Here is an 18,036-nt window from a genome sequence, read left to right on the forward strand (position 1 = left end):
GGCCAGCTTAGAGATGTGGCTTTCCCAGGAATTATCATGGCAGATGGAGAGGCCCAAAAAGTTTGAATGAAAGGATCTCTTCAAGAGTATTGTTGAGAAAGTAGATGGAGAGGGGTCGGGGGGGGGGTAGGGGGTTCCAGATGGTCCTTTCAGGGAGACACATTGAGAGTGTAAGATTTGTCAGGATTAAAAGACAGCACCACAATTAACTGCCGGTGTGGCCTCAACTCAGCGGGAAGGTCCGATAATGTGGTGGTGGGGGTGTAGTAGTATGAGTGTGCGTAAAAAAATTCCACCCCCCCCTCCACCCACCACCAGGCTGCCCAGCATTTCCTGATTTTCCAGGAGGGGAATTCCCCACATGACCTTACTCATTAACTCCCACACCCCTCCCCCCTTTCCACGTCATGTATATCAGGAACCAAGTCCTTCTGAGGTTCCTCGATCAAAATTTTGTTGCCTTCGATGCCCAATTTCAGTTGTGGGCAAAGATCCTATGGACCTCAGGTCTTGCCCCTCCTCAGAGCCGCTGCTGGCCTTGAGCCTCAAGCTCTCCAAATCCTTCCCGATTACCACGAGTGGCCACCTGCTCATGACTCCCAGCTCCTACTTGGTCACAACAAAAATATTTTAATGTCAAAATGGGCTCAGTCTGACAACTTTCATTGAAAGCAAGCATCAAAGTTGAAAAGAGTTTGAGTGATTCTTGTGCATGCACATCGAGGTGAAATTAGTGGCACATGCAACCGAAATGTTTCTGAGCAAAATAAGGCTCACGGTGATAAAAAAACAAAACAAACCAAAACATTCCTCACCTGCCATGGTTCAAAGTCTATTAAGTCTGGACAAGAACCGTTTGTAAAGGGTGATTGTCCAAATTTACACGTGTGCAAATCGTGCAGAGCATGTGCAATCGCATTCACAGCCGTATACACACTGTACGATTCTCTGAGTTCTGCGACATCTGTAAATGTTGAGTTCGTTTCATTTAGGCTTTCATTGTTCGTACAAAAGTCTTTCCCAACAATCCCGTTCTCCCAAGTGCAGTTAAAAGTGACTTCCCAAAGTTTCAAAATGAAATCATTAAGTGAATCTTGCTCTTGAGATTGAACGTGTTCTACAGAATAATGTTTAATTTGAGAACAATTGAGTTATGGAGTTTTAACAATTAGGTTTTCATCACAAAGTTCATCAGGTGGTTCAATGGGAATTAATACATAGTATGGAGTTTACTGAAGACTCTCATGAAATCATTTCTGAGACAAGAGTTATTTTAAAGAAATGGCAAAAAAAACAAAATCTTGTTCTGCGAGGCCATGTGATGACGTAAGAGGAAAGACCATTGGTGGTGAGGGAGATAGACCTTGACTAATCAGAGGTGCCAGTGGAGAGTGTGTTGGAGGGAACAGAGTTGAACTGAGGGGTGTGAATCAGGTGATCAGCTTGGAAAGAAAACATTTAGTTTGGCAACTTCTTTTCTACATCAGTTTTTTTTTTTTTATAACTTACAGCACTCAGTACCAGAGTATAGTTCAGAAATATGATCGATCAGCTTTGGTGACACCGCACAAACACCAAAGATCCTCCAGAGGGCATCACGGTTCACTGAACCGTCCAGTCAGTTGGGACGATGCCTGTTCTCCAACTAAAAGTAACAACATGGGAACAGAATTTACACCAGCCTTGAGAAGTTCAGCATGGAAGCCACAGATCCAAGGCAAACTGATACATGTATAGTGAGAGCACCACAGATTGGTGATACTCTCAGATTTTTTCACTGTTCTGCACCAATACCACCAACATATTGGTCTATATTCCATTCGAGTTGTTGCTCATGTCTGCCAGTATTAACACCAACTCACCATGGCAAAATACACAGAAATGCATTGCAATACATCTGATGTGACAGAAGAATTTAAGCTTTTTCAGCAGCGAATGTGTCTGTGCCTGATGATGATGGTGATAATGATGTAACTGACCAGAGGAAAACAGCAGTGAAAATTAAAACAGCTGTTGGCAATGGAGGGCTCAGAAGCTGTGTTCAATAAGCTGACAGCAATGATAATTGAGGTAGCACCGGTTAATGAGTGTATTATGAGATTAAGGATTCGGCACTCCTTGGGTGTTGTTTCCCTGGACTCTGGATATGCTCCGACTGAGGCGAGTGATCTCACCATGAAGGATGCATTCTATGCCACGCTCGAGTCTGTGGTTGATAAGTGCACCAGACAAGATACTCTTCTAGTCTTGGTGGATTTCAATGCATCGACTGGAATTGATAGGGATGGTTATGAGACATGTATTGGTCCCCATGGTTCTGGAACTGTGAAACAGAATAGCACTAAGTTCCTTGATTTTGCAAGAAGTCATGGGTGACACATGTTTTGGTCCCCATGTGTCTGGAACTGTGAACCAGAATAGCACCAAGTTCCTTGACTTTGCAAAAAGTCATGGTCTTAGGGTGGCTGGTTCATGGTTTCGGCACCCACAAGCTCATCGCTGGAGTTGGTATTCCAATGCTGGTGATGTGGCAAAGGAGATTGACCATGTGCTCCGTGATGGTCGCTGGAGGATGATCCAGAACTACAGGGTTGATCGGAGTGCTCAGTTCCTCAATACTGACCATAGGCTTGTTGTAGCAACTCTGAAGTTGCAGGTTAAATCTGGGAGAATAGTACGATCTCAGCCGAGGCTGATTACCATTGACCAGAGTCACAGGGCCAGGCTTAATGGCAGAGCTGAGCTGTTCAGGGAACTAAGGAGTAAAACTGTGCATTTGCTCAGGGTGGACAATGAGGCCTATGTGCAAAGAATCTGTGAGGGGTGGAGCAACACCTGTGATCAAGTGATTCTCGTCCCGCTTACAGGGGAATTCGCGCATTGCATTCCTCCAAGCCCGTCCCTCAGTGCACTGCAGTTAAAGCGGAGGGTGGTGGGCTCTTGACAGAGAAGTATAAAGTGAAAGCTTCCTGGGCTGGTTACTTTGATAGGCTGTGCCAGGCTGATTCACCAGCTGTCATGTTGGATGTCTGTGGTGTTGCTATCCCCATTGCTCTGACCCTCCAATCAACTGTGATCCACCATCGTTTCTGGAAAACAGGCTGCGGTGAACCGGTTGAAATGGGGTAAAGCTCTTGGGATCTGTAACATCCATGCTGAACTTCACAAGGCTGGTGTAAATGCTGTACTCATGTCGTTGCATGCAGTTCTGTGCTCTAACTGGAACAGAGGCATCATCCCAACTGACTGGAAGAGTTGTCTTGTTGTCCCTCTCTTGTAAGGGAAGGGCGATCGCCAGGACTGAAAAAACTACTGAGGGGTGACGCTGCTCTCATTGCCAGGCAAGGTCTTTGCTCAGATAATTCTTGAGAGGGTTTGCCACCATCTGCTTGAGCTCCAGCGTCCAGAACTGTCTGGCTTTACACGAAGGAGGTAATGATTGACCATATCCTTGCTCTTTGGGTCCTCACCGAATGCAGATGAGAGTTTTGACAGGGGCTGCTTGCAGCCTATGTTGATCTCTGCATAACATTCGATTCAGTGAATTGGGATGCCCTCAGGAGGGGAGGAGTATTGGTCTTCGTGGGGTGCCCCCAAAACTTATCAATGTGATGTGGGTGGGATGTCTAAACCATACTCTGGTACTGAGAGTGCTGTGAGATGTGGTGATACCATATCTGACTTATTTCCAGTGATTACTGACGTTCCTCAGTGATGTATGCCTGGTGTTGGTTTAATGGTTAGGGTGGTGGGCGTTGGATCCTAGGGTCCTGAGTTCAAATCCTGCTCAGCTGTTGAATTAATACCAGGTAGGGTTAACTCGACCTGTCTTCCTTCCGAGGTCGGCAAAATGAGTGCCAGCTTGCTGGTATTCTGTGTTGGAGTGGTGACACGTCCACGATTTTGCCCAATAGTCAAGGAGACTGCTTATTCAGCACCAACGCTCTGCACAGAGTATGGTCCCAATCTATCTATCTCTCTCTCTCTCTCTCTCTCTCTCTCTCTCTCTCTCTCTCTCTCTCTCTCTCTCTCTCTCTCTCTCTCTCTCTCTCTCTCTCTCTCTCTCTCTCTCTCTCTCTCTCTCTCTCTGGGGTGTGTACTGGCCCCCACACTTTTCAGTGCTTGTATGGACTGGATTATGCGGAGGATTTCAGAGAGATCAAGCTGTGGTGCATCGTTTGGGTATGTCAAGATCTCTGTCCTTGATTTTGCAGACAATGCAGTAATCTTTGTAGAGACTCCAGATATCCTCTTGCAGGCCCTTGAGGTGTTGAATGAGGAGTCACTGCCGCTGGGATTACTGGCTTCCTGGGAAAAAAACTAAGATCCAGTCTTTCAATGACATTTAGGATGCTGCTATCCTGTCTTTACCTGTTAGTGGTGAGGAAGTTGAGGTCAGAGATTCACTTACCTTGGCAGTGATATTCATGTTTCTGCTGGCTGTGAGACAGAGGTCAAGAGATGTCTGGGTCAGGCTTGGGGAGTCATGGAGTCACTGGATCATGGGGTAGGGCACTGCCTGGACCTGTGCAGGACGACAAAAGTCCAAGTCTTCAGGACCTTGGTACTTCCAGTCTTGCTCTATGGATGTGGGACTTGGACTCTGACCAAACATCTGAGATGGCACCTTAATTCCTTTGGGAACAGGTCTCTTCAGAGAATCCTTGGCTGTGTCTGCTCGCACTTTGTGTCCAATGAGTGGTTGCTGAGAGAGACTCAAATGAGATTTGTTACCTGCAATGTCTGTGAGCATCAGCTGTGGCTGTATGGACAGGTGGCTCATTTTCCTGACGCTGATCCTGCTCATCAGATTCTCTGTCCGAGGGAGCCTCATAAGTGGAGGAGGCCAATGGGCTGACCACATGCCTAATGTGTGCAGCAGGTTGATCAGCATCTCAAGGAGATGTGGTTGGGCCAGGCATCTGCCTGGGGGATGGCCAGACAGAGGCCCCTGCAGTATTGTCGGAAAGTGGACGCAGCGACGCGCTGCTCTGGCATATGCTCCCATACCTGACCTGACAACTAAATTAATAACAACATTGTTTGATAAAGAGAAGTACATTTTACATCAAAGAAATCCAAAGCAATTTATAGAAGCAGGACTACAAGTTAAAAAGGTACATTGGACACTAAAGTTTAGTCAAAGTCATTGGTTCGGTAAATATATTGATTATAATACGAGGATGAGAACGAAGGCTAATAATGATTTTGAGAAGGACTTTTACAAGTTGATGAATAATTCTGTATTTGATAAAACAATGGTAAATATGAGGAATAGACAAAATGTAAGACTTGCTTGGACTCGGGAGCAGGTGGAGAAGTTGAGAAATAAGCCAAGCTTTAAAAGAGTAGAAATATTTACAGATAATTTTTGTGCTGTTCATTTGAATAAAGAGAGTATAAAGATGGATCAACCGATTTATGTGGGAACATCAGTTTTCGATCTTTCAAATATTTAATGTATGATTACTTTTATAATAATCTAAAGAAAAGATATGGTGAGAATATTGCATTGCTATATCTGGATACGGATAGCTTCATACTAGAGATAACTACAGATGATGTTTATACGGATATGAAAGAAGATGAAGATATTTATGATACAAGTAATTATGATTCAAATAACCCACTCTTTTCGAATAAGAATAAAAAGGTTGTTGGTAAATTTAAAGATGAATTTGGTGAAAAGATACTAAGTGAATTTGTAAGTGTTAGATCAAAGGCATATGCTTATAAATACTTAACGAAAGGATTAAATGAATTCAAATATGAAAATAAACTTAAAGGTCTAAAGAAGAGTGAATTAAAAGAGACCATGAACTTTCAACATTACCTTGAATGTATATAGAAGAGAAAGGATATTTATAGAGAGATTAATTTTATTCAAAATTATAAACATGAAATATTCTCAGAGAATGTGAGTAAGGAAGCTCTAACAGCATTTGATGATAAATGATACATCATGAGTTATGGAATAAATACATTATCTTATGGGTTTAAAGTAAAAGTATTAATAAAAAACACATGGGGTTTGGGGGTTTTTACGGGCTACCGCTGCATTATTTTAAACTTATGAATAAATTAAGTTATTCCTGATAATAAAACATAAATATGAGGTCAGCAAAATGACTGCCAGCATGCTGGTATACTGTGTTGGAGTGGCGACTTGACCAGGATTGTACCCAATAGCCAAGGAGACTGCTTAAGCAGCACCAATGCTCTGCACAGAGTATGATCCCGATGGATGGATGGATGGAGGTTATATATTCATATACAGAGGGAGTGAATAAGAAAGCAATTTGGGGGGGGGGGAGGATAAAGGGCTGCCACTGCATTATTTTTAATTGATGAAAAAATTTAGTTCTTCCTGAAAATAAAACATTGTCTTATTATGACTACTCAATTTGATAAAAGAAATGATCATATGAAAGGGGGTGAAGCCCAGCCACTGGCAGGGGGAGTCGTATCAAAAGGGAGCGCAATGACGAAGTAATGTGTACCAGTTTGAAAATGAGAAATATGAGTGAGCATAAGTGAGTGAATATTGCGACTTTGAGAAATTGTAGATATTACTGTGACAATGCCTCCCTTTTGATACTACTACCACAGTATACCAAGCTTTTTCTTGAAGGTACGCTTGGACGCAGAAATGATAATTTTTTTGAAGCCTTCTTGCTGTCATTTATGTATCTGAAATGTATGAGATTAATATGATGACAGGTCATACCTCCCCATTTTCTTGTTGTTAAATCAGTTTGTATTCCCTTACTTACTATGTAGAATCTTAATAAGTTAAAAGATTTTGGGTTTTCACCATATATGAGCTCTTAAATGAGCTATTTACATGATTTATTCTTTAAAAAAGAAAATAACACCAAAGTAAAAAAGAAAGAAAGTAGGCCTCAATGTTTCGGGCAGCATGCTCCACCCATTGACAGGAGGAAGTAACTGGAACGAATGAATACAGCTTTTACAACAACTCCTCACCCACCACTGGTTGATTATTGTGGCGTGCTGATTGGTGAATTCAGCAGCGTTTACATTGGTGAAACTGGCAGGACGTTCACCACTAGATTGAAAGTACATCAGGCATATAATAGAAGAGGCGAAGGGGAAAAATCAACAATTGTCAATCATGCACAGACCTACAAGCATCACATATGGTCAGATTGCAAACTTATCACATCCATCAGTCACTGGCACACAAGGAGAATCAGAGAAGCTATGGAGATACAATTACATCACACAGTCCCTCAAGAAAACAGGATACCCATTAGCGATATCTGGCCCTCCCTTATTAATAAATCGGCACCTACTATACAACTACAGCTTGCAATATACTGAGGGCAATGGAGTATGATGAGCAAAATGTACTGACCAATTGGTAACATGCATTCAACAGTCAATCAGCAGCTCACAATAATTAGCCAATCAGCAGCTCACAATAATTAGCCAATCAGCAGCTCACAATAATTAGCCAATCAGCACTCCACAATAATCAGCCAATGTTGGGTGAGGAGTTGTTGTAAAAGCTGTCTTCATTCGTTCCAGTTACTTCCTCCTGTCAATGGGTGGAGCATGCTGCCTGAAATGTTCAGGCCTACCTACTTTCTCTTGTTTTTTTTTTACTTTGGAGATATTTTTTTTGTGAAAGTATAAAGAATGCAAATAGCTCATTTAAAAGCTCATACATGGTGAAAACCTGAAACCTTTTAACTGATCATTTTTGTTCCACCATGGAATTTTTAAACTGTTCTTATGTAGAATCCTGTTCTTTGTGTTTTCATTACATAAATTATGGAAAAGTTGTTATTGATTTTACCCTTATTAAATTATTTCATTTGTTGGTAGCTCACAGTGCTTCCATATATTCCAATATCCCAACCAAGTGGATGACATTATTGTTATTGAGACTGATTAAAGTCTTTCAGGTCTTTTAGGTTTATTTTAGAAGACAAATTATACCCTAAATCATTCATTTCATATCCCCTAGGTTCCATTCCCGAAAACAATATGCCCTTTATAAAATTAAATTTTAATTAGAACTGTGAATTTTGGATGACCCAGAGATAAAATCAATATTTCTGTATCTTTGGAATACACAGCCGTTATATTTAAGGATGTATTGTGATAAATCTCTTAATCCAACCAAGTCATTTGCATCTGTCAGACTTGGATAATTTGTTAATTCATCAGCATTTTTCATGTTAATATTTTTTGTTTTCCGATATTTCTGTCATCCAGCTTGTGCCATTGTATAATAATTTGACAAATCAATATCCAACTCTTGGGGTAAACCAAAGGAAGACATCTTTTTCAGCATGCATATTTTATATTAGATAAAAATTATATCATAAAAATATTGATTATTGTTGAGTTGAAATAATACGTAAAAACATAATTGACCACAATTAGAATTAAAATTTTGGACTTGAAATGTTTGATAAACACCATTCCGTAAGAATTTCATTACTTCAACAAGTGGTGGAAGACCATAACTATCAAAATAATATTTGTCTTGACTATTAAAAATTCAAACCAAATGAGAACCATTTTCATTATTATCCTCTAAATTCATGATAATATTCTTTGTATATTGAGACAATTTTGTTAATTCATCTTTCATACAAATAACCACATTATCAATTTTGAGTTTTTTTTTTCTTTTACAATAATTAGGAAGTTCAATATTTACCTCTGCCACCAAAGTAAAGGAGTTTATGTTTTCACCCCTTTCTGTCTGTTTGTTTGTTTGTGGGCAGGATATCTTGAAAAGTTGTGGACGAAGCCTGATGAAATTTTGTGGAGAAGTTCGGTGTGTCACAAGGATGAACTGGTTAGATTTTGCTGAAGATACGGATCAGGATCTGGCTACTATAATTTTTTTAGTAATTCTTCCCCATTGAAAGGTAGGGCCAAAAACGACATATAGCACAATATCTCAAAAAGTTGTGTTGGATTCAGATGAAACTTGGTGGACATGTTGAATATGTGACAATGAAGAATTGATTCAATTTTGGTGATGATCCGAATCCGGATCCGAATCTGATAATTTTGAAAGTGATTCTTCACCATTGAGAGAAAGGGCGAAACAGATATATAGCACAATATCTCAAAAAAGTTGTGGACAGATTTGGATGACCGTAGTGGACAGGTTGGGTGTGTGGTAAGGACGAATTGATTAGATTTTGGTGAAGATCTGAATCGGGAAAGAATAACTTATTCATTTTAAAAGTGATTCTTCACCATTGAAAGATGAGGCCAAAAACGATGTATAGCATGATATTTAAAAAAATGTATTGGGCCCGATATGTTCTTGTGGATCAGGCATTATGTGACAGAGCTATGTGCTCTATTGAGTGCCCTTCTAGTTGATGTTGTTTTCTTTCCAAATTATTTAAACCATTTATCAATACTCATTTGTTTATGAGAAAGATATAATATATTTCCCCTTTTAGTTAGTTTTACACCTGCCTGTGCAATAGAAGAAAGCACATCTCCACCTAACATTCTTGCTTTATCAGGCAGGCTTTCAAGTTTTTCAGTAAACTCTACAATTGCACCACTTGCACTAATTTGTTTCTCGAACTCTTTGTTATGTCTTTCCAATTCTTTTTGAGCCGGTATTTGAGCCTTTCTTTCGTTAGTAGTTTTTACCGCTGCAGAAATACCACCCGCCAATGCTCCTGCTGTACTTAATCCGGAAAATAAAGGCATTTGAAATGGGTGAAAACCTCCACTTTTCTCTCTTATTCAATATTTCTTTAACATAGGTTTTGACATTTTAATTTTAAGTGAGCCAGTATAATTTAAGGTTTTCACCTGCTTTCGTGAGGAAAATATCAATTCTTACTGCTCCATTTCTCTGAATTATATTCACATTAATCATATAGGGTTTTTGATTTGGAATACAAGACGATAGTTTATTAAGATTGATTTGATAAACATATACTCCAGTTGACACTATTTTACTCATTTGTAAATGAGAAAAATTATGTGAGACTAATCATAACACGATTATCTATATTAATCTGAAATTCTGTTTCATCCAAAAGCAAACAATATGAATCAACTTCTTCATTCTCTGCTCTTTCATTATAGAGCGAAGTCTAATATATATATATATATATATATATATATATATATATATATATATATATATATATATATATATATATATATATATATATATATATATATATATATATATATATATATATATATGTATAAATATATATATATATATATATATATATGTAAATATATATATATATATGTATATATATATATATATATATATATATATATATATATATATATATACCGGGCGTAGTGGCGTGCGCCTGTAATCCGGCTACTCGGAGGCTTGGGTTGGAGGATCGCTTGAGGACGGGGGCTCTGCACTGGGCAGGGTGTAGAGCAGCCCGGAATCATGGCGAAACCCAAATCCTGATCCCTGTGCCGTAAGAGGCGACCAGGGTTGCGTCAGGAAGGGCATCCGGCGTAAAACCTGTGCCAAATCAGTATGCGGATCATAACGGATGATCCGCTGTGGCGACCCCTAACGGGAGCAGCCGAAAGATGAACAACAACATATATATATATATATATATATATATATATATATATATATATATATATATATAATATATGAGCGAATTATACTTTCTAGTTTCCTTTTAAGAACTCAGGTCAATTGCATAGATTGTATGAAGATTTAAAAAAAAAATGCAACTATACCCCAAATAGGCTCATTGTTACCATTACTTTCACACTCCTTTTGGTAAGACTCATAGGCTTTGGCATAATCATATTTATCCCAATCAATTTCCAATCGTCTCGTGGATAAAATGTTCCATCCAAGGAAACCCGAACTTGTTTCATCTTAGCATTATCGTTCAACGCATTATTATTATCAGTCGCAGTAGCTCCATCTGGTTTCTTAATGAGCCATAGGTATCATGGCTTTCCTTCCAGAACACCCAAATACCCCGTGTAAGTAGTTTGGTTCAGTTTAACTTGTTGACATCGTCTTTTATGGTATGATACATTTAGCAGTTTCTTCAAGTTCAGTTTTTTATTCACTATCTCTTCAGTTTTAAGATTAGGAGTATATTCACTCACATACCAACTCATTTGATCAATAACAAGTGGCAAAAGCATCACCACCCCCAAAAAGTAATCTATTTTCATTATCATTCCTTCGTAGTTGAAATTGAATTTTAAGTCCATACAGAACTTTATTGCAATCAAAAAATCCAAATATACCTTCAAGGGGGATTGCCATGATAAAACTATTTCCTGCTTTTGTATCATCATTATACATTGCCTTTCTTTGACTATAACCGGGGTCTGTGTTTGTTCCCGTTGCCATGTCAGGAATAAAACCTTCGGCAGATCCCTTACCGATTCTATCAGCAAACAAATATCGTGCAAATTTCAATATTTCGGATGTAGCAGAGACATAATCAACCGCTTCAACTTCTTGTGTTCCAATATACAAATGAACACTATCAAACATTTTCCAGAAGAAATAATTTACGAGTGTGGCATTTCTGTTATTCACAGCCATGGTGAATGTAAATTTACATAAAAAGAAACTAATCGGCTAGATTCTAGTAATTTTATTGATTGTTCATTTCAAAAACCTATGAAGAATTATCCGAGCAAAGACATTGCCCAGCACTGAGAGCAGCATCTCTCCTTGGTTGTTGTTGCAGTCCTGGTGATCACCTTCCCTTTACAGTGAGGGACAACAAGGCCCCTCTTCCAATCAGTTGGAATGATACCGGTGTTCCAGGCAGAGCACAGAACTGCATGCAATGACATGAGCACAATAATTCCACAATTCGAGAAGTTCAGCATGGATGCAACAAATCCCAGGAGTTTTACCTCATTTTAACCAGTTCACCGCAGCCTGTTTCCACAAACGAAGGTGGATCACAGTTGATTGTAGGGTCAGCAATGGGGATAGTAACACCGCTGACATCCAATTCAACAGCTTGTGGATCAGCCTGGTACAACCACTCAAAATAACTGGCCAAAGGGGCCTTCACATCAGACTCCTCTGTCAAGAGCCCAACACCATTCACTCTAACTCCAGTACACAGAGTAACGCAATACGTGAATTTCCCTGTAAGGAGGACGAGAATCACTTGATCCCAGGTGAAGCTCTACCCCCTCACAGATTCCTTACACATAGACGTCCTTGTCCACCCTCAGCGCATGTTCAGTTTTACACATCAACTCCTTGAACAGCTCAGCTCTGCCATTAAGCCTGGCCCTGTGACTCTGGTCAATGTTATCCAGTGTTCCTTGAGAGGCAAAATTCTTCTTCACCCAACGGTGAATTCCATGATATCCACCGGCAACATCAAGGATGGTGGTCATGAAGGCACCCCACAGCTCTTCAGGATTCCTCAAAGCACCCAGACCCACCCCCCGCCCCCCAAATCCCCACTCAGCCTGTTCGTAAACTCCTCAGCTACCCTCTAAGCTGCAACTTTAGAGTTTCTAGCACAAGCCTGTGGCCGGTATTGAGGAACTGAACATTCCGGTCGACCCTGCAGTTGTGGATCATCCTCAAGTGACCATCATCGAGCACGTGGTCAATCTACTTTGCCACACCATCAGTGTTGGAATACCAGGTCCAACAATGAGCCTGTGGGCGCTGAAACCATGAATCAGCCACCCTAAGTCCATGACTTCTTGCAAAGTCAAGGAACTTAGTGATTTTACAGTTCACTGTTCCAGACCCATGGGGACCAACACATGTCTCATAACCATCCCCATTAGTTCCTATCGATGCATTGAAATCCCCCAAGACGAGAAGTGTTTCGCCTGGGGCACTGATCAACCACAGAGTTGAGTATGGCATAGTGGTATGGCATTTCTTGTGGCCAGGGAGTCCTTCATGGTGAGATCACTTGCCTCAGTTGGAGCATATGCAGAGATCAGGGAAATGACACCCAAGGAGTGATGGATCCTTAGTCTCATAATATGCTCATTGACCGGTGGGTGTCACCAAAATTATCAATGGAGTCAGCTTATTGGACACAGCTACAGCAACTCTCTCATACAAGCTCATTGAGTTTCTTTCATATGAGCTCTCAAGTCTCATACGAGCTCTTTAGGTCTCATACGAGCCTCGAGAAGGTATACAAAAAAAAAACTCCTTGGGAATGGCAACCATCAGAGCAACCCAAACAGTAGTAGGTGTAACCACCTGCCATGATCTCGCTACTATCCGGTCTCTGAACCTCAGAGAGTGCTGCTAGACTGATGTTCAAGCACTGAAGCTCAGACGGCAACAGAGACAGGTGATCATCCTGTCTTTGGGATCGGACATTCTAAGCATCCAACTGAAGGGACCGCCTCAGGTAACCCATGGAAACTGCCATTTGGTAGACGACACCTCAGCACCACCCTAACACACACTACCGCAATCGGACCCCTCTGTATCAGAAAGGTTACCCTGGAGCTTTCCTCCAATCGGAAGGTTACCCTGTAGCTTTCCTCCGATTATCAAGGAGTGGGGGTCCTGAAGGCTTTGCCTCAATCCCATCATCCATTGAGCTGCCCTGCGGAGGGCAGCTTCACAGGAGGTATGCCCACAGAGTGGGTTTTCCGATTTCTTTGCACTTTTGTGTTTTGCAGAGTGAAGGGTTTTGTTGTGGCCAGGGAGCAAATCCTGCCACCAACCTCCTAAAAAAAGTAACCCAACTGCTGGAGGATGTCCGCAGACACAGTTGGGCACGAGATATGGATGGCCGTTGGGTCACAAGGAGCTCCTCTGCCCTTTGACAAGTTTTGTTTTTAATCCTGCTGGGTGTCCATATCATACACCCTCCCCACCAGGAAACCTGGTGAGGGGAGATGGTTTAGTCGCCGACATCCCGACCATGAAACAGGTTAGTACATGTTTACTTGGTACCTGAAGAAAGTCACAGATCTAATATGGCCAGAACTGACAAGGAGTATACACAGGTAGCATTGAAAGGAGTATATACAAGTAGTATCCCCCACAAGTAGTATAGAAATGAGGGTACTAAGATAAGGCATTGAGCAGGTGAATGAACGCGAGCGAGCAAAACGAGCATATGCGAGCGGTCCTGGAAGAATAATATTAGTTGGGGGAGGGGGTGATGAGGGGAGAGAGAAGAGAAGAGAAGAGAAGGGAGGGGGGAGAGAAAGGTGAGGGAGAGGATAGGCTTAGCAAAGAGAATGCTATGTTATGCTTAATGAGTGAAAACACACACACACACACACACACACACACGTTTCAGTACCCAGCGATTTTGGTATAAACAATGCAGAAATCAAGAAAATGTCCAAATACCAAGAACTCGAAAATAAAGTGAAAAGACCCTGGAAGTTGAGTAGATCCGAAATTGTACCAGTGATCATTGAAGTAATCGGAATAATAAAGAAGAACCTTACAAAGATCTTTAAAACCATCACTGGGAATATTACTGCAATGAACTACAGTTGGAAGCTATCCGGGGCTCAGTGACGATCCTCAAAAGATCCCTCGAAACAAAACTTTGAGAACAAAACTTCACACCTTGCTCCATGATTTGTGACCTCCCTTTCCGAAATAGAGGTGGATACTTTGAGATCTGGGAGGACTCCGTTCCACATTCTGAAACCCACTTATGAAGAAAATGGATAACACACACAGGTGGCTCCGACCTTTGTTCAAGTCGATCGATATAGTATTCAGTGACAGTGAGAATATTGTAAAGCACTCACCAAGTGGCTTAGGCACTCCAACAAAATGGTTGATTATAAACGGCTCGCTTGCCACGTGATCAGCAATCACGGAAATGCCAGATTAAAAATACACCTCCTGGGACGCCCCAAATGTCAAATTTGTCAGAATTAGACAAATTAACACTTTTATACGAGTCGGAACTCCTGCTATGTTCGATTCTGGAGATTAAATTTTGTAATTCAGCTCAGTTTAATCGATTTGAGGTTATCACATGTGCGGAATTGAAATATAGCCACAAATACTGGTGTCTCTAGGTCTTTATAAGCATTGCAATATACCCAGCGATTTGTAGCTATGATAAGCAGGCATTCAATAATATGATTGAGGAAAGTGAAAAAATAAACTTTAGCATGAAGAAATTGTTGCAGCCTGTTCCTTGTCAAGGCATGGTTGAGCATGTCGAAAAACATGGCAGCTTTAGACCCCAGTTAGTTAACCCAGGATACACCTTAAAATCCCAGAGTGGCAGAGGAGTGCCTGATTAAGGATATCGTAAAATAAGGCCGTTAATTATCTTCAAAAGGGGTATTTTAATTAACCCAAACACCTAGTTTTCAGTCTTGCACTTCCTTGGAGTTTTCTTCGTATACATGCAAAGTTCCAGGCTGCGAGGTTTCATGGTTCTGGAGTTGTGGAGAAGACACACTGACACACACACACACACACACACACACACACACACACACACACACACACACACACACACACACACACACACACACACACACACACACACACACACACACACACACACACACACACACACACACACACACACACACACTTGGTCTGAGATGAAGATCTGATCACCGTTGAGGTCAAATTTATGCAGAAATCCAGAAAATTTTGGAGGGTTCACAAACTTTTTCTCACCACTGTAATTAGGTATTGAGAAATAAAATACAAGTTTGCTGTATCTTTGACTTCAGTACTGTGAGAATCTCATTCCAGTGAAGTCACATGCACATGTTCTATTGAAGGTGTGGGGGGAGGGGGGGGTGAAAGGCTATCAAAACAACTCGTTCATTATCTTAACCTTGTTCATTATTGGGATTCTCGCTGACCTGCCCAGTGAGCATCAGGGCGTCACGAGATTTTCAGAAGGGGAGTTCCAATTCTAAACTGGCTGGAGGTTAAGGCTGCACGATTGCTGACAAGATGGCCTAAATTTGTCTCGAAACCCAGCACAGAAGAGGAAATGTTGAAAAATGTTGGTGTCTCCAGTTACGTGTATTTTTTTCTGTTCTTGGGATGCCTAAAAAAATGGCATTGCAAAAATGAACAAATCAGTAAGATTTGTTGAAAAATCTGAACTATTTTTGAGAATTTATAGTAGCATTTGTTACCTGGTCGTTGCAGTAATTCAGGAGCCAATTTCAGATTCCTTTCAGACCTGTTTTCAGCAGCTTTTGGTGAAAAGCTCATTAAAAAGCTTTGCAGTCCAGGGATGACCCCTTTACGATTATGCATCCCAATAGTCCCGTGAAATATACTTGCGAAACGCAGTGCACCAATAATAGGTGACGATATCCAAGGTGCATCAGCAATCCAAACCTTATCTGTAATATTCATCTTCAAGAACTCTTCTGCCAAAGGGTAAACTGATGTATATGCCATATATAGCCACACAACTCTTACTTTACTCTCTTTAATAACAGCACCTGAAAAAAAGATTTTGGTGAATAACCAGCAAGACTGATTCATCCTCAAAGCGTGATAAGATTTGGATTGTTTGTACCCACCTATATTTTCACGGGTATTTACATCTTCTGGTCTTGGTTGTAATTCATGGAAGGCAATGCAAATCCCATCTCTTTCTGCTTCTTTTAAAAATTGTCCTTGTCCAGCTCTTCCATACTCATCATCCACTGCCACAGATCCAATGTATAACCAGTTAAAGTGCTGCACCAGTTGAACAATTGCAGAAACTATAGGCACCGCACTGGGAATGGTCCGTAGGAATGAAGGAAACTCTGATTTGTCACTCAAGCATTTACAAATTGAGGCAAAGCTAACCTGCAGATAATGAAAACACCACACCTTTGTTAATTAACATCAATTTCCTTGTATCAAAATTTGTGTAATCATTAGAAATGCAATTATGAAAGGTTTCTAGGCTAGTAGGTTGGGAAACATTGTTTTTGCTGAGATGTAACCAGCAGCCATACACTGCATATGAAAGGAAAGGAGCAGGATGGTTGTGTGAATGAGCCTGAAGCAGGGTTCAAAAGGGCCTCCTTCAACAATGACTGATAAATTTATTTTCCCATGTCCTTACCTGAGGAATGTAGGAAAGTCCGAGCAAGTGAGATGTTATCACAGAGAGTGTAGATGGGACCGGTCCAATCACAGCTTGGAAGGAACATGGACCTGCTTGGTGAGATTCCTGTGCCATGAATTGCAACGCAGCTGCTGTTGCTTTTGGAAAAGTAAGGCAATCATCCCTTATGACATAACCAAGTGTGATGTTTGAAAGGAGAGTGGAATTATTGTTGACTTGATTTATGGAAAATACCATAACCATGGCCTGATGGAAACCAGTAGTAGAAAAACTGCAAGGCAAAATATATTTACTTTCTCTTCGGGGTGAGATTTATAATGTGTATTTCTATCCATTGAACTTCAAGAAACCAACGAAAATCAAAAATGGGAAGACAGTTTTTTTTTTATTGGTTACTATTCTGCAGTGAATTATGAGATAACATACTGTATGAAGCTAAGAAATGTGGCGATTGCACAAAGTATTACTGCAAAGGCTCCAGTCTCTAGCAAAGGTATTTCCAGAGTATAAATGTAAAATAATAAATATTTTGAAGAGCAAACTTGAAATAATATTTGAAAATAGTGATGTATATTGCAATGGAACTTCATTTTGGACGAAATATAATAAATTGGTGCGATAATTAAATTGTTACAAAGACTAGAATGACACTCAGGAGAGTGTATACCTCTGGCAGGATGAAGAGTTTGTTTTGTATCCCATTGATTGGTCAGCTCTGTATCTGGAATTTAACCAAAATATAATTGGCTTATTCTTGTCGTCTCCCATGAACTGCATCCACTAAGTTTTGTTTTAATCCATCCACATTTTAAAAATTATTTTTGAAAGCTCACAAGGAGTGATCTTATTCTGCTTATATATAGTTTTAAGCCCATTCTCTCAATTGTGGAGATTCACTTGGAGGTTTTAAAAATTCTCATATCTAGATCTTCAACAAAATCAAATCAATTGGTTCTTGTCACACACACAACCACTTCATTTC

General features: G+C 40.5%; 1 protein-coding gene across 1 annotated transcript; it reads right to left on the bottom strand.

Moving 5' to 3' along the window:
• Positions 1-414: 414 nt before the first annotated feature.
• Positions 415-17,297, bottom strand: LOC147035265 (extracellular calcium-sensing receptor-like). Its single transcript, XM_085864813.1, has 5 exons — positions 17,052-17,297; positions 16,516-16,789; positions 16,120-16,434; positions 816-964; positions 415-606 (listed from the first exon to the last, which is right to left on the bottom strand). Exons 1-5 carry the CDS (start codon positions 17,295-17,297, stop codon positions 415-417), a joined length of 1,176 nt encoding a protein of 391 aa, XP_085720939.1.
• Between the last annotated feature and the right edge of the window lie 739 nt (positions 17,298-18,036).

Source organism: Eptatretus burgeri, chromosome 1 (genome assembly GCF_056783735.1).
Source record: "Eptatretus burgeri isolate ZD-2024b chromosome 1, Ebu_testis_v1, whole genome shotgun sequence".
Classification (NCBI taxonomy): Eukaryota; Metazoa; Chordata; class Myxini; order Myxiniformes; family Myxinidae; genus Eptatretus; species Eptatretus burgeri.

Excerpts from the sequence above, each read along its gene's own strand:
- LOC147035265 (XM_085864813.1), bottom strand. The coding sequence starts at position 17,297 with ATGGTTATGGTATTTTCCATAAATCAAGTCAACAATAATTCCACTCTC. Across the intron at positions 16,790-17,051 it reads GACTTTCCTACATTCCTCAG|GTTAGCTTTGCCTCAATTTG; the intron begins GTAAGGACATGG and ends CATTATCTGCAG. Across the intron at positions 607-815 it reads TAGACTTTGAACCATGGCAG|GAGCTGGGAGTCATGAGCAG; the intron begins GTGAGGAATGTT and ends GTGACCAAGTAG.